Source organism: Drosophila erecta, unplaced genomic scaffold (assembly GCF_003286155.1).
Source record: "Drosophila erecta strain 14021-0224.00,06,07 unplaced genomic scaffold, DereRS2 tig00000000-arrow-pilon, whole genome shotgun sequence".
Taxonomy (NCBI): domain Eukaryota; kingdom Metazoa; phylum Arthropoda; class Insecta; order Diptera; family Drosophilidae; genus Drosophila; species Drosophila erecta.
This window is the reverse complement of record NW_020825194.1, coordinates 14,266,324-14,289,394: the sequence shown is the minus strand read 5'-3', so window position 1 is coordinate 14,289,394 and position 23,071 is coordinate 14,266,324. Positions and strand designations below refer to the sequence as shown.

General features: G+C 42.7%; 4 protein-coding genes across 9 annotated transcripts; 2 read left to right on the top strand and 2 right to left on the bottom strand.

Moving 5' to 3' along the window:
* The first annotated feature begins 1,567 nt into the window (after positions 1–1,567).
* On the top strand, positions 1,568–4,544 carry LOC6554061 (fatty acid-binding protein, muscle). Its single transcript, XM_001980514.3, has 3 exons — positions 1,568–1,730; positions 3,915–4,186; positions 4,255–4,544. Exons 1-3 carry the CDS (start codon positions 1,661–1,663, stop codon positions 4,303–4,305), a joined length of 393 nt encoding a protein of 130 aa, XP_001980550.1. The 5' UTR covers positions 1,568–1,660; the 3' UTR covers positions 4,306–4,544.
* A 593-nt stretch (positions 4,545–5,137) lies between these two features.
* On the top strand, positions 5,138–8,518 carry LOC6554062 (tricarboxylate transport protein, mitochondrial). Of its 3 annotated transcripts, none has more exons than XM_026977183.1 (3): positions 5,138–5,203; positions 7,203–7,556; positions 7,656–8,518. In XM_026977183.1, the coding sequence occupies exons 2-3, from the start codon at positions 7,231–7,233 to the stop codon at positions 8,281–8,283; spliced, it is 954 nt and encodes a 317-aa protein (XP_026832984.1). In that variant the 5' UTR covers positions 5,138–5,203; positions 7,203–7,230; the 3' UTR covers positions 8,284–8,518. The 3 variants fall into 3 exon arrangements, with proteins under 3 accessions (XP_026832984.1, XP_001980551.1, XP_026832987.1); XM_001980515.3 differs by lacking the exon at positions 5,138–5,203 and adding an exon at positions 6,067–6,200; XM_026977186.1 differs by lacking the exon at positions 5,138–5,203 and adding an exon at positions 6,597–6,615.
* Positions 8,519–8,835: 317 nt separating this feature from the next.
* LOC6554063 (8-oxo-dGDP phosphatase NUDT18) lies at positions 8,836–10,779 on the bottom strand. 4 transcript variants are annotated; one of them, XM_015154589.2, is made up of 4 exons: positions 10,301–10,779; positions 10,115–10,238; positions 9,795–10,053; positions 8,836–9,723 (listed from the first exon to the last, which is right to left on the bottom strand). In XM_015154589.2, the coding sequence occupies exons 3-4, from the start codon at positions 10,042–10,044 to the stop codon at positions 8,951–8,953; spliced, it is 1,023 nt and encodes a 340-aa protein (XP_015010075.1). In that variant the 5' UTR covers positions 10,045–10,053; positions 10,115–10,238; positions 10,301–10,779; the 3' UTR covers positions 8,836–8,950. The 4 variants fall into 4 exon arrangements, with proteins under 4 accessions (XP_015010075.1, XP_026832974.1, XP_015010076.1 ...); XM_026977173.1 differs by having other exon boundaries at positions 9,795–10,045; positions 10,115–10,778; XM_015154590.2 differs by having other exon boundaries at positions 10,115–10,777.
* Positions 10,780–13,453: 2,674 nt separating this feature from the next.
* On the bottom strand, positions 13,454–14,293 carry LOC6554064. Its single transcript, XM_001980517.3, has one exon. It carries the CDS (start codon positions 14,178–14,180, stop codon positions 13,551–13,553), a length of 630 nt encoding a protein of 209 aa, XP_001980553.1. The 5' UTR covers positions 14,181–14,293; the 3' UTR covers positions 13,454–13,550.
* Positions 14,294–23,071: the final 8,778 nt, after the last annotated feature.

Below are 23,071 nucleotides of genomic sequence, written 5' to 3'. Positions count from 1 at the left end.
CAGTATTATTACAATTAGTTAATTTCCCGCTGTATTCGACTTGGCCGCAGCGGCCGCAGCTGTAAGTTGAGGTAGCTTGGAAGATTGACATTATAATTTTGTATTACATACTTTCGGGCTTTACAAGTTTCCGAAAGACTAAAAGTATGCTAAAAGTATGTACACCAAAGCTGTCAGCGGAAAAAATAAAATTGAAAGTCGTTACTTTTGAAATGATCAGGAGCACAACGGATTGGTTAGCTTAAAACGTATTAAATATACCATATATATTTAATATTGTTTAATTGTATGTATCGTTACCAAATATTGGTATATATAAATAATATCCGTTATCTTATATTGTATGTATGTATGTACATTTGTATGTCTTGTGACCAACCCCCCTAACCGCTATATTTATGACGATCAATGCAATAATAAGGGCTGATTGGCGAGGGGGTGCGGGAGCACCGACTGGTAATTGAATTAATAAGATAACGCATAGCAACTAACAAAGTGGGTATGCATGTTCAAATGTAGGTGGGGCCTCCCACGGGATGGCCAGGCTTGTGGAGATCGTGGGTAATCTCAATATTGCATTGCCTGACCATGGGTGGAAGGAAGTTCTCGATTAGATTACAATTCGCTGGCGACTTATCAAAAGATATTCATAACCATAATATAAGCGAATTGTGTCGAAAGTTATTTTTACACATGCACATCAGCACTTAGAAGCTCTGGAGATTCTTTTAATGGTGCCACTGACCCACAGAAAAATGTCTACTAATTTGGAATAAATTGTGGTTGTACAGCTGAGACTCAGACAATCAAATCTGTGAATTACACTTTTTTGGTATACATTTTATTCAATGCTCAAACGTTTTTTAATATTTCAAAACTGCGATTATTGATAGTACTTTTGGACTACAAAGTCAGATTGTCTGGGGCGCAAATAAGTTCGCTGTGTTAATTGCATACATTGGGTTTCCCTATTCCCAATGAGCATAAAAGTTTAAAGTTGGCGGCAAAATGTGCAAAGTTTTGACTGTATGATTCGCATCATACCTATTGCAGTTCTATTGTCACCATGACAATGTGGCGTTCGTTATTAGGCCGGTGCCTTTGAACCAATTAAGGCTGCAGCCAATTGATCGCGCCAAGGTGAAGGTGCTTAGTTGCCAGGAGGGACAGGAGGAGGGGCTGGTCCGACTGAGGCGCCGGGTGGCAGTAACACGTCAGATCCATTACCAATATGCGGAGGGGTGACTCGTTTAGAACCGTTAATATGTTTTGGAGAGCGCCTAAAAAAGCTGCTCTATATGTAAGCTTGGCGCCGACATTTCGATACCTTGGCGGCTGAAACTTGGCTTTGCATCTGGTAATCCGATGCTCAACCTATGCCACATCATTAAATGTTTCCGCTTATTCTCACAAGCATCCGAAAGCAAACAAAACAAAATGAAAACATGCAAAAGCCGCCGTGCCACAGAGCGAGAGCGAGAGCGAGAGCGAATAGCATATAGCGCGAGAGTGAGAGTGAGAAGGAAAAAACTTGCATCTGGCAACGCCGTAGCCGCAACGCGAAGGTATAAAAGAGCCGGCACGCTGCATAGGTTTTTCATTCGCTCCGAAAATTTCAACAGTGAACATCTTGTGCAGAACACAGATCAATACTCCAAAAATGTCTTTCGTTGGCAAGAAGTACAAGCTGGACAAGTCCGAGAACTTCGATGAGTACATGAAGGAGCTGGGTAAGTTGACAAAAATAATTCGCAGTGCACCAAAAATAGCAAAATCGAGTGCGCCAGAGAAAGAATATGAACGGGAGTGGTGAGTGGAGAGAAAAAAAAAACCAAAAACACGCCACCGAAAATCGACCGGCCGGCATTTTTCGCACTAGTGTGCAAAAAGTTTCACTGGCAAAGGGAGAGGGAAAAAGTAAATCTCATCCGGAGAAAAGTTATATCAACTGAAGATTATGAATGAATTCGATTATAAAATTCGCACCTCATTGAATCTGCTAATGCGTGTGTGTGAGCAGGACACAGAAAGAGATGCAGCAATAAAAACGTGCTCCAGTTTTTCACCTCACCCTCTTTCTCAACTTTACAGTTGCGAGTCCGAGGGCAAGCAGTAGAAAATCCGTTAAAGTTTATCTGCGGTAGTAATAAACCCAAAAACTAATTAAGGTTGAACTTTGCTCCCCTTTTTGAGTCACCTCCGTCTGCTTTCCATGGGACCGAAATCATAGCGACATAAGCATTTGCAAAAGGTGACGTCTATTTGTGTACTAGATTTTGGGAGAAAGTCTCGTACTGAACTTTGAACTGTACTACAAGCTACATATTTATATAGCAGCGATCTTTGACCAGGCTGTCACTTTAAACAACAATGAAACGCCAGATATAAACTATAGGACACATGCGCTCACGATTCTCCCACCGAATTATCTATCGAAATCGTGAATTCTAATATATAGTTCCACTAAAACCGATCAATACTTTCGGTTGCCGTCTAGACGCCAATGTATATAGGGTCGCGCCAGAGGAACTGGATGCATTTGGAAACCGGAGATGGCGCGGCTAGATTTATTTACCAGACCCCAGTTCGTCAGAACTTTTCGCCTACACACTTTGCGGTTTCGGTTTTAATGCTAGATCTGGCCTGAGAGCCACGTACTTCTCGGTTTTCAAGCCTGAACAAATCCAAATCAACCTGTCGTTGGGGCCTCCCAGCACTTATCAGCTGAAGTATATAAATGCGATAAACTATACGCCTATTTATGTACATATGTATATACAATGTGGCAAAAGTCACGATAATTAGGCGCGATTGCGGATTTTGCACTTTGGGCAGCCACCCCTATCATAGACCACGGTTGGTAATTGCAGGCCCGTCCAATCTATTCAAGGTTCTCCTGTCATATTCGATGCATATAAATCGATCTCTGGTACAGTTGCTGGGTTCCCATGAGTGGGAACTTGACGACTTATCGCGCCACGGCTGTTGACACTTGACTTGATGGCACTGGACAAAGGTACAAGCTGGTGGTGGTCCATACATAATTGAACATAATTGATTGGACCTCTTGTTGGTTTGATGTCTGAACAATGTTCTAGATTCCAAATAATGCAGGCCTATAAATTGGCCTATTTGCTGGCATTCGATAAGTACAGAGATTCATACTTTGTTCTTGATTCAATGTTTCATTTCGCAAAACTTTTTACTTAAATTGAAAAATATAAATGCAAAATTACTCATACAGCTTCGTGCTGTTATATAATATATATTTTAGTAATTACAAGTTCTATAAAATTATATGACCGATGCCAGTACTTAAACACGATTGATTGTTAACAATTATTAGAAGTTATCTTTTAATGATTGAATTGTTTTTCCTGTCTTTCGATGGCAACTATCAGCACTTCGGCGGTTTACGATTCGAAAATTCAGCACTTAAGCAATTAAAATTGTCGATAAATATATATTTAACAAAGCTTGGATGGCATTTATATTCATATTTCTGCCCTACAATCCACATGCTCACATACATGTACATGCATATGGGATGCTGCACCGAGATAAGGTGGTGCTTCGCCAGATCTATATATATATACGTGGAGGGGGGCTTGCCAATTGATAAGAGCGGAGACAGCGGAGGAGACGACGACCCGCATTGTTCGTTAACCTTGAGCACGACTTTTGACGTTTCAGTGGAATCTGCAGGGAACTTCATGGCTCGGCTTTATTATTTTTAATTAAATATGATATGATTTGCATTGTGACCGCTTTGGGGTCCTCAACTTAGTTGGGCTAATTCAATTATGTGTGCAGTCTGTCCATAATTCATCTTTCGGTGCGATTTTTGATTTCCTTACATTCCCATCTCACGGTTTTCACTCATTTCTTGGATTTTTTTGCCTTTCTACTTGCAGGCGTTGGTCTGGTGACGCGCAAGATGGGCAACAGCCTGAGCCCCACCGTGGAGGTGACGTTGGAGGGAGATACCTACACCCTGACCACCAGCTCCACCTTCAAGACCTCCGCCATCAGCTTCAAGCTGGGTGTTGAGTTCGACGAGGAGACCCTGGACGGTCGTAACGTCAAGAGCATCATCACCCTGGATGGCAACAAGCTTACCCAGGAGCAGAAGGGCGACAAGCCCACCACCATCGTCCGCGAGTTCACCGACAACGAGCTGATCACCGTAAGCACTTTCTATACCCTCTTTATTATCACCCCAAACCTAACTGATCCAATCCCTACCCTCCACAGACCCTCACCATCGGCAGCGTGAAGTGCGTGCGCGTCTACAAGAGCGTCTAAGAGACTGATCTAAAACTACTCCCATACGACTACATGCATTAAAACTAACTCAGATAGCCACTATTCTTGTTGACTAACAGTGAACTAAACTAAATCAAATGGAATTGCACGCTCTGCCCAATGTTCATTTATAATCGCACTAGTACACCCGCAGTCGGTGTATGTGGAAATACTCCTCGTACCGGGGGACCAATTTCCGAATGCATTTAAATAAACTATTACATGAAGTGCTTTCAAAACATTTGACTTTCATTTGCATTTCGGTCACAGTTCATGACGAAATGTGTGCTTTGACCCAGCAATCAAAATTATCATAGTTTTTGTTCTAAATTAATATTTTGGGCTTTTTCTAACTATTCCCCAAATTGGCGGTTTTGTGAGTATGCAAGTAAACTGGTGTTAGCTGGTATGCCGAAAAAGTAAATGAGACAGTGTCTCCTCTGTGAACCGAACTATTGCCAGCTTTTTTTCTTTTAGCTTGGCTTGTAAGTTATCTTTGGGAAACCAAAAGTTCCCATCTTTTTAAAGAACACAGGGATCGAGAATAGAAAAATAGTTAGTACATGTGCCAATTTTGGTATAATTTATTGAAGTTCTACTGCAATTGTGTCTGATGCTCAAAATGCTCTCTGATTTGCTTTCAGTAAGTTCCGCCCATGCGTTTCCCTTGCGATTCATTTGCTCTTGCACTGTGCATGTGAATGGGATTTGTTGCAAGTGCGTGCCACAAGTGTGGGTGGCAGCTGCTGCGTTTGGGGACTGGCGCAGGCGCCGACGTTATCAGCGGACTGTTGGTAGCACGGCCACACTTTTACCGGTTTTTTTTTTGTTAACACTAGCCGTTTGCCGGGAGCGTTAGGACTACGTGTATCCACATGGCGCCGAGTTGCGTCAGTCGGTAAATAGTAAACACTTAATTGTTGGTGAATTGGGCGTTATAAATTAAGAAGACAAAGCGACGGTATCGATTTTATTAGTATAGCACTAAATGCTCTGATAACCTGGATATAACTATGTATCTCGTGGGTGTGCGTGAGCTACGCGCATTGTGTGCGTGTGTGTGTGAAGTCATTGTGTAATCGCTGAGAAAAATAGTTGGTCTACTTTGCGGCGTCCCCAACATCAAAATACAAAATCAAATGTTCTTATTGTTGTTCTTTACCGGAGCTTTTCCAGTCCGCCCCAAAAGCTCTGTCCACTTTGTTGTTGCTGGACAAACGGGTTTCCGATTAGAGAGAGAGAGATCTGCACTGCGGTGTCAGCAAAAAAAACGTTACTTTGGCGCTCACTCTTTCCACTCACTCTCTGCACAGGAAAAGATATTATTACACACGTTTCGTTAACAAAATTCAATACCAATGTAAAAATTCCTAAATTCCGTTCTTAAAATTTACCTGATATACGTTTCTTTTTGGGCCCAATCATTTCTTGTATTTTCAATTTCTTTGAGACTTTCCAAATTTAACTAGGAAATAAGAATATTTTTTTGTGTATATTACTGAGCGCGGGGAGAGTGGATACCGCTGAAGTGCTGTTGTTTACAAAACGCGGACCATTGGAATTACAGTGCGGCTCCTGATGCAGTGAACTGTAAAGAACAGAGTGCTCGGTCTATCGATTTTATGCCTGTATCCCAAATGTTTGGTATTCAAAAGAGCTTGTAATCTTAAAAATGATTGGATAGAGTTGTTCAGACTGCTCGCCATCCAAAGTCCGTTAGTGTTAGGGAGCACTGTACCGCTTTCGCTAGTCGATTGGAAATTGGAATTTTTTCGTAGCCCCGCGATCAGTTGAGATTCAACCGCTGTCCACGATCGCCGTGCTCTCCTGCCACTTCACCTCACCGCTGCCTGGGCATTCCAAAATTATAATTTTTTCGGTTTTTATATTCTAATGTGAGTAGTCAGAGAACAAAATCCGATAGCCAAGCTTCATGGGGAAAAATAAATTGCAACTTTTGCCATACCACAGTGCGCTTTGAGTGTGTGGGTGTGGGCTTAATCAACCGCTTGTGTGTGTGAGTGGAAGTCGGTAGACACTTTCCAGTGCCGACTTATCAGTGGGTATTGTTTATGTTTATCCAGATTTCCAGACCGATACGGAAAGTGGCTTAAACAACGGCATAAAATTAATAATTATGAACTTGCAACTGTGTGCGATTATAATTTATGGTCATGCAAAGGTTATGTAATCGCTGTGAAACAATATTAATTTGTCAAGTGCAAAGAGCGAACCCAACAAGTCTGCTGATATTGATATAGTAGTACCGCTCCCACTCAAACCGTTCCAGACTATATCACCCGATCTTAAGTAATCACTATTGAGATTTTCGAACATTTGGTTTTTCGGTCTGTTTGTGTTAGTTTGTCGATTCTTCGTTCCCAGTTTGTTTTGAACCTTGTCCCCAAGGTAAAATTTCCAGCGAGAAATGAATATATTTAGGAAGAAAAGAGAGCTTGGCATCATGGAAATTACCTATGATAATAGCACTGATAATACCATTAAATTGGAGCCATATGCTCTTCAAGTGGAATTATTTTCCCCTTAGAAATTGCATAAGTAATAGAGCAAAACTGCACTTGAGCACACATTTGATACGGAAATTAAGGTCGATGTTCGTATAGATTTACGTCTGTACGTCATAAACGTAGTTAAATAGTTCAAATAGATGATAAGAAATATTTTAGCTATCAGTATCAATGAAGAACAAATTTCACATTTTCATATAAATGTCAGGGAATATTTTGAAACCGCTGCACCCACTCAGAAAGAGTGATCCGCCAACAACAATGGGATATAAATATCTTTCAATCGACCAGAAATCAGGTGGAATTCCTGGGGAATCGAGAATTACTTATCGACAAGTACAATAAATACATTTGCTTTTTCTCTTGCAGCTAATTCCCCACCTCACACCCAGTCAGCATGGATCGCTCCGCCATCGCGTCCCTTGTCAGCCCGTACCGCCGCCGTCCGTGGATGACGGAGCAAGGAGCGGCGGCTGCGGCTAGCGGTCAGGTGGGCCTCAAGGGCATTGTCGCCGGCGGCATTACGGGCGGCATCGAGATCTGCATCACCTATCCCACCGAGTACGTGAAGACACAGCTGCAGCTGGACGAGAAGGGAGCGGCGAAGAAGTACAACGGCATCTTCGATTGCGTCAAGAAGACGGTGAGGGAGCGTGGAGTTCTGGGTCTCTACCGTGGTCTGAGTGTGCTCGTCTATGGCAGCATTCCCAAGTCAGCCGCGAGGTATGTTATATTACTAGTAGTTATAGTTCAAACTCTTCTGATTATATCCATACAGACCTGAATTAAATCACATGAAAACCTATTTTAATTTACTTTCAGATTCGGTGCTTTTGAATTCCTGAAATCGAACGCCGTGGACTCCCGAGGCCAGCTAAGCAACTCCGGAAAGTTGCTTTGCGGTTTGGGCGCTGGTGTCTGTGAGGCCATCGTTGCAGTAACCCCGATGGAGACCATTAAGGTGAAGTTCATAAACGATCAGCGCAGCGCCAATCCCAAGTTCAAGGGATTCGCCCACGGAGTGGGCCAGATCATCAAGTCGGAGGGCATATCTGGTATCTACAAGGGCCTTACGCCCACGATTCTGAAGCAGGGCTCCAACCAGGCCATCCGCTTCTTCGTGCTGGAGTCTCTTAAGGATTTGTACAAGGGTGACGATCACTCGAAGCCAGTGCCCAAGTTGGTGGTGGGAGTGTTTGGAGCTATTGCTGGAGCAGCCTCAGTGTTCGGCAACACGCCGCTGGATGTGGTCAAGACGAGGATGCAGGGTCTGGAAGCGTCGAAATACAAGAATACTGCCCATTGCGCGCTGGAGATCATGAAGAACGAAGGTCCCGCCGCCTTCTACAAGGGCACTGTGCCAAGATTGGGTCGTGTGTGTCTGGATGTGGCTATCACCTTTATGATCTACGACTCCTTCATGGATCTGTTCAACAAGGTGTGGGTGTAACTTAGCACGCGGCTTGACGACTTAGTTACTTAGTTCATCCTTGTCCCTAAAAACCAACTCGTGCATTTTTCTCTGTTCCCATTGTTCCCTAGTCGGCTGTTGCAATAGTTTCTAGTTTCGTGACATATTCCAAGAAAGCATTTTATATACACTTTATACCCGTAATGGGTAAGTGGCTACATAAATTATACAGCTTGTTTTAAATATTGAAATAAATCTGAAGTGTCTATTTGAATTTCCCATTTAAATTGAATCTAAACTGGATGAGATAGCTAAATGAAAGTCCAAGGTAAAATTGGGCTAAGGCTTTTTGGATTATTTGGTTCGCATGAAAACGTGGATATTTTAATTGGTACTATATAATAGTAAACAATTTTCTAAGTAAATCACTAGAGATAGATTACGCTACGTAAAGAAGTGAACTTCAGATTAGATCTTTCACCAAGAAACGGAAATGGGTGTGTTTAGTAGTTAAGATTACTTCTGGGAGTTTAATGACAGATTAGCAGAGACTTATCTACGTAATCCACTATTCAGCACCAAAGAGGGGAATTAAATTTGCCTTACAGTCAGACATATAGCAGACATCAGCTATCTTTAATTGCAACTAACAACGGATAGATTGCTTGCACCATAAATAAGGACAGATTACTTTAGTTTAAGGCCTTCAGCGCACCACGTTCAGCGGAATGGATGCGTTCTTGCTGCTGACAATGCGTCCCAGCATCTCGTCAAGTGGTGCACCCAGTTCTTGCCAAATGCATTTGCCGATCAGCGAGATTTCCTCGAGTGGCGGCCGGAAAGCCACCAGTAGATTTAGGCATATTCCATCGGTGTTCTCCTGCTCCGACGGCAAGTGTTCCACGCTAAGTAAGCCATGTGGTCGATGCTGTGGCAGCTCCGCGCCAAAAATCTCAATCATAAATTTGCGCAGAGTAGAGTGCAGGCTGCGATTAGGATGTAGTTCCACCGTGGGGAAATGGTGGGCATTCTTTTCGCTGATCAGGATGTTCATGGAGTTGTGTGCTCGCTTTCTGGCTACAGCTAGAACCCGCAGATAGTTTCGTTTGTGGGAGAAGCGTGTGGGCAGTATGCTCCCATGCCAGGGTGAAGGGCTAATAACAATCTTTTGCCCCTGATGATAGGCTCTTCCAATCTCAATTATACTGAGAATGTCGTTGGCTCGAAGAGGTACTTCCTTGGGATTACGCACCCATCTTGCCTGAATGGATTCGGCGTCTGCATCCGCAGGAGTTTTGAGTCGCCCGCCGGTGATGCGTCCAGTGAGCACAAAGCGGAACCAAGAGCCACCGGCGGCCTCTACCGCTAATAAAGTGGTCAGCTCGGCATTCAGACCAGTCTCTTCGAAAACTTCCCGGGCGGCTGCCTCCGTAATGGATTCGCCTCTTTCCATGCGACCGGCAGGTAAGTACCACTTGCCTGATCAATAGACTGCAACGTTAGCTGGTTCTTGAGTTGTTGTTTTCGATATTTGGATATACCCTACTCACCGGCACAGCTCTGTTTGGCCTCCTCGATCATAAGCAGCTCATCGTGCTCGTTGATCAACACACAGGCCACAATATAGGTGACTGTCTGGCCAAGAATGGGCACAAAATCGGATGCGGATGAGGGCTGTACTCCCTGGGCCTCAGCGGTGGCATTCTGTTCCTTTAGAGAAAAGTCACAGAGTTCCGTGGTGATATCGCCCAGATCTTTTGAATCCAAAATGCGACGCACTTTCTCCACAATTGAAGCCATCCTGTTTTGCTAAACGATCCACTTTAGACATTAGAAATTCGAACCACAACTGGTATCTTCTGAAACTCACTTTAAGCACAAAATTTCAAGGCGGCTGACTCAGTTCGCTGAACATGCTACGCCCAGTCGGAATCTCTGTATATATCTCTCGGGTTCTAGATATGCAAATTATGAATTCTTTGGAGTGTTGTGCTCTGCAAACGCAAACAGTTTAAGAAATCGTGGCGAACTCGAGAACGGGCGGTATGTGACTGACTGCGGCTATAATGCCCAATAAAATGGCCAAGACGATGGCAATCAGCTTTTCGTTGTTGTTGCAGCTCAGCGGTGGTTGTCGCTACACAGGTGGCTGGTGCTGTGGCCTCTATTTCTCGCTATTTCTCTCTATTTCTCTGTATTGATATCGAAATGGATGTCAAATAAGCCGCTCGACGGGTTTTCTTCGGGAGAAAGTGCATCGGAATGTGTCTCCGTCTCCGTCTGCGCCAGCTGTTTGCTATTCTTCTCTTCGCGGTACTTAACAACCCCGTTTATCGATGGGTCATTAGTTAGTGCACACTTATTTATTGCAATGCCATTTATGGCCTAATTGATTTGCAAGTGCGGCCAAGAACAGGTAATTTTGTTAGTAAATAGAAGGCAGAGTGGCCACTAGTTTGTCGGCGCAGCGTCTGGCAACGCTGCTGGTTTGTTTACATTGAAAAGGCCCCCTTCACACTAGTTTCGAATTGTGTAGGCATCGCAGTTGGGGAAATATTTTGACATCTTTTTAACAAATGGAGATAGCTAAATATACAAAAAATAGGAAATTAAGCAATTGATTTTTTGTTATACTAGTTGAGCTAGTTTTTAATATTAGTGCTTTTATCGACCAAACCCAGTTATCGATTGCAAACGATTGCATTTGCCAATCTGGTATTCAATGCACAGCCTGGTCCCACTGTGAACATTTTAAATTTCACCGACCGTTATGGAAATTTCATTAATCACAAAACGCTAAACTTGTTTGCTGAGCCTGCTGTTGTACGCTCAATGCGATAATGTGCATGTTATATGCTAATTTCAACGACGACATGCATCATTCAATTTCTCAGCGAGCTTAGTTGACGACAAACAGCAAACAGGCGTTGCGCCATAGATTAATATTAAAGCGCATCGTTTATAAATATCCACATCCGGCATATGGACATTTGTGTGTGCGTTTGTGAGCAGGAAGCCTCGCTGATTGCCAGCAATAAAATTTGAATGCGGAAATTTCATTGTTTACCCAAATCGATCATCATTAAAAGCATTGCTGTTGCCATTCCCGGTTGCCACTGCAAAAGTGCCAATTGCCCCGAATCCATGGCGTATACTTAACGTGGGCGGTGCCAGCCAGTGGGTGGGTGAGTGTATGCGGTGGCTCGACTTCTCGTAATGGGCCTGCAAACTCGGATGCCTGGGTAGGTAATTCAATTTTGTGCAAATGCTTGATTTGCCATTTAGCTGCGAGACCCAATCCTCCTTCTTCAGTTTTGCCTACACAGCAAAAATACTCCCACGTAAATATCATGTATTATTAATGCCTTGCCTTTGGGGGCAGCATCAGTGCAAGGTGTTTAAATTAATTAACAGACATTTAAATAATTCGTGCGAGGACCAAATTACAATGACTTGAAGTTCCGAGTTATCCTTGGGTCTTTAAGATCGTATTCTAGTGTGGTAAATGTAGAGTGATGAGAGTGATATGCTTTTCGCCTTTTCTTTGAAACTACTAATAAAGAGCATATTTTTTAAACAGAATTTTTCTCGCCGTGCCTTTCCATTTCTGCGTTCACTTCGTCTTAGGCCTACTTCATCTGCTCCAAATCTTCCCATCGGCGGCTCCGCAGCCACAGTTCACATAAGACTTTTGTCATTATATTGTTAATTTGTTTTAGTTGTTTTTTAATTTCCTTGGAGAGTCGCAACCTCGTAGAGACTAACAACATGCGTGAGGACTCGAGCGTAGTGGTTTCCTTGTTAGGATTGTGGGATGATGGGATGATGGGTGGGTGTGGTGGATGCGGATGTGGATTTGTGTGGGTGTGCTAATGTACTGTGAGTGGATCTCTGGTAATAACGGCTAAAGTAAAATGCTGATAAAGTGGCGAATGTTTCGGAATGTGCGAGTGTTTGTGCGAGCGAGGATTCTGCTGCGTAGCTGCGATGACAGGCAAAAGCGAACACAAAACGTTCATTTCCCACATGCACCATTATTCGTTGAAACCCGTAAATTTCACCGAAAACGAACAGCAGCATCAAACAGTAGCAGCAGCAGCAGCAGCAGCATCAGCAGCAGCAGAAACAGCAGCAACGTGGCAGCACCAATCCAAGGAGCTGCTTAACACGAGAATAATGTTTAAAATGTTTATTATGTGTGCAAGTGACGCGAGCTCCTTGGCATCTTTCCCCCTCGGTTGACAGGCCCAACCGACAGGCCGATACGCACACATAACTCTACACTGGCAGAAAAAATGGAAAAAAAGTAAGTACAATCAATCCCAATGCTCCAAGTAGATAACTATCTAGAATAACCAATACTAAATGCATAGAAACTTGTTATACATTATTTTAAATAAGAACTGAGTATTAGATATTTAACAAAAATGATCTCGTATACTTCCTTATAATTAAGAATAGGTATCAAACAAAGCCCTGTATAACGATTTATATGGGTTTTAAGCAACATCTTTATTGAACATTACCATGTAGTCAACAAATTTCAGGTCCTGCAGCAGATCATGGCATAAAACCGAATTTTCCTAATGAGCATTATGCTGCTAACCACTTTGCAAATGCATAAGCCCTTTATTTGAAACATTCTGATGGGCCGACGTAAAATCCTTAATCATGCGAACATGAAATCAAATCCTGACTGCGTGTAACCGCTTTGCGTACAATATACTGGGTGTTTTGTCTCTCTGTGCGCAGCCATATGCACAGAAAATATGTGTGCGTATGTCTGTGTGTATTTACATGTGGCAATGTTGATTTTCGTTGTGCCAGCGCCGGATGCGAAACAAGTAGTCCAAATAACCCGCAATAAGCTTTTGTCACGATTAACAAGGCTTACGCAAATGTGTGTCTCTGTGGTGGCAATGTGCCTGCTCCCTCACTCAAATTCCGAGTAACCCTCCCCCCTGAAAACCCCTTTCCACACCGCAGTTTCCAGCATAATTACATGCACGCCAGGCGCGTGTGTGTGTGTGTGCGTGGGAGTCGGAGTCGGAGTGGGTGCGTGTGTGTGAGCCATATTTTAGATTAATGACGGCGTCGACTCGTATTAGGCAAATGAAGAAATCGACATGCGGTTGAGGAAAAGGTAAACCTGCCACCTTTTTTGGTCATGTCATGGGGAAAATCATAACCCTTATCGAAAATGCGAAAATTTGTTTACAAATGGATTTTCAGAAATCTGGCGGAAAGTCACAATGATAGTTACATGCTCATCAGCTTTGCATTTGAATGAAAAATTGAAAGTTCATTTAACATTGGTTTAAAGTACGATAATTGAGTCTGGATTCCAAAGGAGTTCGGCGGTCAACCAGACGGACGATGGCGTTAAAAACCAGGTCGTTGGCCTTTTTGCGATCGCCGTGGAGGAACATCTTTTCCAGGTGATCGTAGAACGACTCAAGGCGGCGATCCAGACGCTCTTTGGGCATCAGCTGCACGACCTTCGCGTCCTCATGGTAATCCGCATCTATCTTTAAGTCCTGCTCGCTAAAAATGGTTTCCGGCTGCTTATCCAAACTCATCAGCATGATCAAGTGGCTGAGCATCGTAAATTTGTACTTTGATTTGGGAATGCACTCGTGCATCTGTTTTCCGAATCGCTCATCCAACGCCATGGGTTTTTGTTTGCATGTTTGAGCGGGGCTCTTAGTGACTTCATTCTCCATTTGCTTCATCATCGAAAGCTCGTGCAGAAGACGATAGTCATCGATCAGGGAGCTTCTCTCCAGGCCCACGGAGGCCAGCTCCTCGTCGGTCAACTGATCGATCCTGTAGAGACTCGACAGCTCCTCATTATTCAGTTTGCAAATGCCGGCAAACTTTAATTTTCGGGATTTTGGATCAGAATCGAAATTTGTCTTAGTCTGCTGCTCGGCCATTTTAGTGGTATAGTGATATATTATTCTGTATTACAATATTCGATCTGGATTTTCACCTCCGACTTTTTCAACTTCTGATGTGCGTTAGTTTAAAATTTGTGACTGAGTTTTAAATCAGAGACAACTGAGTGTGAAAGTACGACAGGGGCGGAAAAAATTTTTTATTTTGTACATATTTATACCCGTTAGAGTAAAAGGGTATTCTAAATTCGTTGAATTATGTAACAGGCAGAAGAAAGCGTTTCCGACCACATAAAGTATATATATTCTTGATCAGGATCAATAGCCGAGTCGATCTGGCCATGTCCATAACTCAACCTATCTTAATCAGATATTGAAGTGGCATACGTCTAAATGTTTCTGGCGCAATTCTCTAAAAATCTGCATTTAAATTTAGAAATTGATTTTCTTTTTATTTTTTTTTGTAATATTTCTGATGTATGATGTGTAGAAATTTAATAAAATTAATCAATATCCCAGGGCTGAAGTTCTATACTCCATAACTCAACTTATCTTAATCGGATTTTGATGTGGTATACCTCTAAATGTTTTTGGCGCAATTCACTAAAAAAGTGCATTCAAATCTATAAAATTTGTGTAATTAGTTTGATGTAAAGATGTTGTAGAAATTAAAAAAAAAAAAAAATTAAGAAATGTTCCAAGGTTGAAGTTCTATAGTCGGGGAAGTCGACTATCTTGTTTTAATATGAAAAGTGTGACTGGGAGGAGTCAACGATGATCCTGGGGATCTTGGATTAGGAATTGAAAGTCCAGAAACACGGCCCCATCCTGTGCGGTTTTCGCAGCACTTCCGCAACAAATTTGCCACAACAATAAGTGCATATCATTATGCTGATTTAAGTGGGCACCCCATATCCACACCCACACCTACCCATCCATAGCGAGTTATTGCCGGAGCACCTGACCTCACCACTACAGCGAAAGGAGCTCAGCCCCCAAAAATCGCGCCCCCAAATGTATGCTACACAGGAATCGCGGGTATGGAGCAACGAGTTCTGGGCAACGGCGTGCATGCAAGTGGGTACATAAATCTTTGTTTAAAGACACATGCACAATGTAAGTTAAATTGGCAATAACGTGCTTTCTTTTATACGCCAAACTCACAGCAACACATACTTACACATCTGAGCGCACAGGTGCGGTCAAGCAAATAGCAGTCGTGTCTTTCGTCGCTTCAACTTTCTTAATTCAAAGTCGAAACAGTTGGAAGTGCATATCGAATCTTTATATGCTTATAAAAAGTTGCTCTTTCAAGAGACAGATAGTTAGGAGAGTAACTACATATAAACTTAATTAAATCGGTTTATCAATCGCAACAAAACTTATACTTGAACAGAATTTCACCAAGTGAAATATATTCGTTTTGTCAAAACTTTCTAAGAAATTTTTTTCTTTCCTGGAAATTTGCCTAGAAGTTGCCTAGTTTCTAAGCAGCGTATGCCATGGAACATTATTATGGTGCATAAGAAAACATAATTAATTATTTATGTTTATATTACCCTGCCCTAAAACCCTTAAGTGTGCGCGCCAATGGTGAGATAATAAAATGTTCATTTGCAGCGCTATTATATTTTTCCCCAAAACTGTAGCCTCCGCAGACACACTAACACACACACACACACACACACACTGATGTACAACGTACACTCACCGACATGCATATATATGCAGATGTAGATGTAGATGTGGCCGTATACATAACGGTAACGGAACCTTGTTTGCAAGGAAGTAACAACCTGTTTTCACCCCGTAGTTGGTGGGTATTCGTCGCGGACGAAGTGGGCGGCGGTAACGTATCCTATGCCTCCGCCCATTCTGCTTTTTGTTGCTGTTATGCTTTAATTATGCCCTTGTCAAAAGGTGGGTCTGGGTCTCCGGCCCGGCATGACCGTAACTCCGGCGCTCCAGCTCGATCCCCTTGCACCGGCATTGTTCGAGCGGATATAAATTTACTATATGGCAGCGTGTGCAAAGGTTGTCCCATAAAATTCGGGAACACACATCATCGATTCCAAATACGAGGAAAACCTGCAGCATCATCAATCCAGAAAGGCTCTCCTCTTCGCATCCTTTTGAGAACCGATTTTCCCTCCAACATAGCTTTCATATTTCCTTACGCCCCTCCACCGCATCACACTAAAAAAAAAAATGAGGAGAAAAAGGAGAAATGTATAAAAAACAAACTAAAAAACTAACAAAAAAGTTCCTCCCGCTCGCCACTTGAGCTGCCATTAAAGTCGCTTTTGGCCGAGCGAAAACGGAAACACGATTTTCAGCTTTTCCAAGGCGACATGCAATCAGCGGTCGCAAGTTGCTGTTGCATCCACTTGCTACTGCCAACCGAAAGTTTTGACTTTTAGATAGCCAGTAATCAGGGATCCCTCCACTTGGCACTCCGCACTCTCGGTCAAAAGTCAAATACGAATTCATTTGAATGTGATTGTTTCAATTGTCATAACAGGATTATCATGGCCAGCAAAAGTATTGCGCTCTTGCTTTGTAAGCATGCTGTAAGCATGAACTTAAGTAAATATCCGCTTGACATTCACTCATAAATCTTAATTTCATTAAAGAGATAAGTTAACTTTACTTTCCATCTTGCATTTGATCCTTATTAAATATGAATGCTTTAAAGAAAACACCCATCATATGGAAGACTGCGTGGAAAATACCGAAAAATCCAAATGAGCAGGAAAACATGGAGGGATTTATGTCAAAGTAACTTGTAAGCTTATAAAAAACAATTTACAAGGTACTTTTGGTGCTTTCTGGAAATATGTTTGGCTTGTCTTTATTCTGGCTGTCACACCTAAGTGGCTTGTAAACGAACTTTTTTGTATAAACCATTTCGGTAATTGTGAAACTTCAGTGGCACAAAAGAGCGGCACGCCAAAGTTAATCCCCAAAAATAAGCCCTCGTTTGGCTGTAATTCAAGTAAATGCTCGAAATTAATGAATCAACCCGCTTGTATGATGAACGACATCTATATTTAAATACGATATGCTACACGTTTTGTCTTTCGGTGGCATGCCACGCAATCTTATCGGGGCAAGCGAGTGCTTATCTCATTAAATGCCAGGAGACGTCATTGAATCATTTTACAAATGGCTGAGTACATGTCGCATATGGACAGAGGCACTATATGCCCCCATACACGACTATATAGTCTAGGATTTGCACACACAGGCACCCACTCGCACACACAGGCACACACACGGGCACCCACACATATACACACACAGACAGGAGGCACACGCACACAGCGCAATTGCTGACAAATGAGATAATTTACACGCTGAAATGAAGCCCATAAAGGCTCATTTAAAATTCAGCGGCGTCTGGGGCATAATTTTTTTTCGCTGCTTTGCTTTTCTTTGGCCCCTTTTCCATTTCCACTTTTCCACATTTCCACCGCCGCCCCCCGATTCCACCTTCCCCCTCCCGCGACTTAACTTTTTCGTTGTGTTTTGTGTTTAATGGTTCCTTGCCATGACATACGTGGCTGGATATTAAAAGTGGATGAATGGGTGGGGGGCTGGAGAATGGAGGATGGCGGATGGTTCCGAGCACTGTAGCTCGGCAAATAGCTCTGGGCCCCCAAAAAGCCAAAGAAGAGACACCGACGAGAGGCAGAATCTTTATTAGCATACGGCATAAAAATGTTTATTAAAGATGGTAGGAAAGCGAGGCAGTCGAACGGAAAAGCTGAGAAACGGGTGGGGAAAATACGTAAATGAAAACTTTCCCCCGCCGATTGTTAGAATCGCAATTTAGTTTTCCTTTTTCCGGTTTGTACGCGCCACGCCGACCGGCTTATTGTAAATCGAATTGAAGTTTTTTTTGATTAAGCCCCGAAATAACTGGAGGGCGTTATGGCCCCTCCCGGCCACGCCCACTTTTAGCTGTGGGCAAGTTTTGTCATTTGTTGAGTGTCTGTGTGTGTTATTTTTTTATGATGTTCAACTTAATTTTATACAAATGACCTTAGGTCATATCACCATTTATATCCGTCAATCCCTTTTCGGTATAAGTTTTATATTTGGCTGTTTTCGTTTTATTTCCTTAGATTCGGCCGAGAGTCCGTAGTCCTTCGTCCTTCGTTTGTCTCTGTTGCTTTTAAGGGCATTTTTATGTTCGCTGGAAGCGGCAACTAACAGCCAAACGAGTCCTGAGCTGTCCTAAAAGCCTTTGGCCAAATATCTTCAAGAGACAGGAGCATCAGGAGCAGGAGCAGGAGCAGGAGCAGCAGCAGCCGCAGGAGTAGAAGCGACAGCCACAACAACGCATTTGGATGGGTTGAAAGGATTCGACCAGCGAATCCCTAAATACACTAACGCAAGTCCTTCGATAATAGAATTTGGGGGAATTTCACGCAGACTTGCGGAGCGCATTTGTCTTCAAAACAAACCACTTTACACGAGATATATGTGAGCATAGATATGTGAATTCCCCTGCAAGGAGCTGCAGAATCTCCCCAGCTTTCAGCCATCAGTTATTTCCATTTTTCTTGGTTTAACGCACATATGTAATAATATGGAAACGTACCAAAATTCATTTAAAATGTACATTTCATAGATTACTCTTAAATGGAGAGCACCACATGCCACATGTACCAATTAATGCGAATTTCAAAAAATTGGATTTTGTCTCTTATAGTGCTACTAACAATTTAAAGGAAAATTGCAACGATCTCTTCCGCCTGGAATGTTATAAAACTTTTATTGAATGGTTCAATATAGCTATGCAAACGTCTGACAAAAATTTAAATACACTTGGCAAGGGCATGAATACAACTGACTGAGCAGAGACAGCCATAGTCATGTGGATATTTTTATATGGCCATCTATGTATTTGTTCGCCAAACACATGAGTGTGTGTGTGGTGTACCCAGATGTATGCATGTATGTCTAGGCTTATGTAAATACCGGAGCGACGAGTTTTTGTTTGCATAGAAAGCCAAAACGGAGTTTGGGCCAGGATCCCGCATTCCACCACCTTTCACTCGGATTCCAGAAATCCAGCAGCTGAATCAGGATGCCAATATAAAAAGCCAAGCTGAGCCACTTGTGAAAATGAAAGGAAAATGTCGACTGAAGATGGACATCAGCCAGCCGAGAACGGACATGTGGACACACGGACAAAGGACATTGGAAACCCGAGGCGTAGAAGCAGGAGCGGTGGCAGTGGCAGGGGCAGTAGCAGGGGGCATCCAGGAATAACGAGAAAGGATTCCTCATACAAAGAAAGCAAAGTTGTCCCTCAGCTCCAGTCGCAAGTATTTCCTGGTTATTCTTCGGTCCAGCAATTGAGTTAGATTTGATGCATATCAGATGCTTATGCCCGGCTGAATGCTGAATGTTGTCCAGTTCGCTCCCATTCCCCCTCCCCCTCCACCGCCCTCTTCCCCACGACCCATTGCTGGCCAAAAACTCCAGGCTCAACCATCTATGTAAATGCCCTCTGGGGTGTTGAGTTCGGCTGGCGGAAGAGGGGCCGAGTGGGGCTAAGCAGGGGATTATCGAGTGCACCCGCAGTGGCCACTATATTTGCATATACAGTGCGTGCGAAAACTATAAATCACAGTGCTCCGCAGCATTTCATGGGCCATGCATATGTTGACTGGACTTTAAAGACCCTAAACAGAAAGTTGTCTGCATCATCAAAAATCGTAGAAATAGTGTAGCCTTCCAAAGAGAACAACGGCACAAATACTCTATAATGACTTCGCTTCGAGTGTACCTCTGAAGGAATTGCATTGCATTATACTTTTGTTCTTCTATAATTTCATAAACTAGCTTAATTGCATACATTGGTAAGAAAATATAACTATAAATAATCGGTGGTTACAAGATACCTACTTTAGTCATGTATAGCCATACTCGTATAATTGCAGGGCAATGTCAATGTCTAATGTCTAAGGATATACTGCTACTTCTTGCTGAAATCAATAAGTTTAATTATATGATGTATGCCTAGCCAATCGACATGCAGTTCGAGAAATCATGATACTATGTAAATTTCAGAAAAACCGAGCCAAAGTCAAGTGCATATCAATATTATATGAGGTCAACGTCCATTAGCAATCGACACTTGCCAACATTAATTAATAGAATATACCTAATCCTCAAGAATACCAAGAAGAAAATTGAATAATTTATCAAGCAATTATCACCCGCTGTAGCCACTTAGGCGCCCTACAGTTGCGAAACGCACTGTTCGTCTAGTTAGTTTGGTTATTTGCACAAACGGATGAAGAAAAGTAATTAATTATTGTGTCGAGTATAAATAAATATTGTTGTAGTCTATCGCATGCAGTTTTCTTTGTTTTTCCTCTCAGTCTATCTCGCTCCTTCATCAGTTGGTGGGTGTGCTGTGTGTTGGCCATAAATCAATAGATCCACACACACACGCACACACAACCAAACGGAAGAGGCAATGCACAAGTTTAACTGACCATGTGACACATAAATATGTGAAAGCGAGGATGTGGTTGGGGGCAGAAGGCGGGAGGCGGGAGGCGTGGCAGCTCGTCCTCCGGGGGGAGATGAAATGCTATCGCCGGCAGGAGTAGAAAGTCCGTAGAAAAACACTTTGGGGAGCGAACTCAACTCTCGGATCGTGTGGAAATCGCTACTGAAATGTGGGGAATTTATCAATATTTAGACATGATAACTAAATAGCTGGAAGGGAAACTCAACCGCGTTTTTCTAGGCCGCAGGAAAATATTGATCCAAGTTTAGAAATTCCGCAGATGTATACCAATTATAGCCGGTTGACCAATTTAAAATTTTTTAATTAAAACAGTCGTAAGTTTCTAGTGCTGCAATAGAGGCATGGCAACCAATCGTATACGTGATTTTATCAATTCGCAATGTGTTGGCTTTAAAGCAGTTTTTTTTATTGATTTAAGATGTTTTTTTTGCTTTTTATTTTTCAATGCAGCTTCAACGTTCTTGCACTATGCTTTCTCAATTTTGCTGAGTCGGCTTAAAAAATGAAAAAAAATAGCTAGAGTACATATAAAATTCAAGTTTGAATAGAAAATTCATCGAGTCACTTTAGCAGCAAAATAAATAACAAGAAGAATAACTGCAAACGGAATTGCTGAGTTCTAAAGACCAAATCAACCGAGAAATCGCAGAACTCAGCGTTTTTGTGCCCCCTTTCTAAAAGGCATGGCGAAAGTTGCATTTGCTTAATAGACGCTCAACTGCATCTGATTTGCCATTAACTGCATTAATCAATACCATTTCACCGCCTGTCCGCTCCTGTCGTGCATTCCAAAATCCGACTCCAAATCGCTGCTCTGAACCAGAGGCGAGTCAATCAATACGGATTCCCCCAATTCGGAGTCCGATTCGCTGTCGAATTCCGTGCCCGGATCTGTCTACGTCTCCATCTCCGATACCCATCAGTCGCATCCGCCAGATGCGCTGACATTTTGTGGTGGCATCTCAAAGGGAATCTCATCGTTTATTTATGCGCTCGGCCAGAGGCATCGGTCTGACCTATTCTGTATGGGTCTGGTTCTGTACGGCTGTCCGATCGACTGGTAGTTGGACACCTCTTGGGAAATGCTTTCTCCAGGCCCGACACAATGGGGATCTTAATCAGGCTGGCATCTAAATGCGGCTCAAATTGAATAATGAATGCAAAGTGGCCGGCCTGGAAGTATTTGTGAGGCCAGTTAGCTGGCGGGGGGTTGGTGGTTAAAATGAATAGCCCCCAAGTGGAGGAGGGTGGAGGGGGCATCGGTTGTACTGTGGGCGTGGTCGTTGCTGCTCAATGAAATGCATTAAATCAAGGCATCGTTGAAAGAACCCAGCAGGTGAGCACGCCCACCTCCCAAAAACTAGTCAACGAAATGGAAATTTTCCACCAGCGCGCTTGCAATTGGGAGTGGGAATGGGTTTTGCCGTAAACATCAATTACGCCGCCCAAACTATTCACGCGATTAGCCGTTTTCTCTAGTTATTGGATAATAGCCTCAAACTGATGGGGGGTCCGGGGATCCGGGGTTCCGGGTTTCCAGGGTTCCTGAGCTCCAAGAGGCTTACGCTGAATTGAATTAACGGCCACGTTGTCTGGGCCGGACTTTGGCGTTGTAAATTTCCACCACTGCATCTGATAAACTCGACATCGAGGCCCTCGGTACGTTCAGCCCCGTAGACGAATCAGAATCGGCATCGGGACCAGGATCTGGGTGAGAAGAGGTGGCCAAGAGCAGGAGGCAGCACCCACACGGCCAACAGAAAACCCAGACGTAGAGTTATTTCAACGAAACAAGAAATGTAAAACAGACAGGGACAGACAAAACGACTCAGTTGGTGCACTGGAAGAAAAGTAGCGAGAACACGGATAAATCTGTGCTTATCCATACATATGCTCAGCAAGAACTACACAATTTGTCTTCCTGTGCTGATTGTGTTTTATATTTACATGCATGCACCTCATATTTGCTTATCGTTTAATATTTCCATGCCATTGACTTCATATTTAAAATAAAAAAAGCTTCAATGAGACATCAAATGTATTTTTAGTTTACTAAAAAAAAAGTGTTTGGACATATAGTCGTAATTCACAAATGTAATTTTACTTTTATACAATTTTTAAATATGATTGATATGCAGGGGCTAAAAGTGCATACGAGTATATGACTTCTTTTTCAACAATTTATGGCCAGTTTGAAATGTGGTGATTGAAGGTAACTTGTATTTTACCAATTTAATTGGTTTGCAAGGCTATTGTCTTATTAGTTTTTACTTTTCTAAATATTAAAATGTTTTTAATACATTCCATCTGTCTTTTCTTTAGACACACTTCACTGTTTGTTCCTCAGGCATTGAAAAATGCTTGTTTTTCATTAATA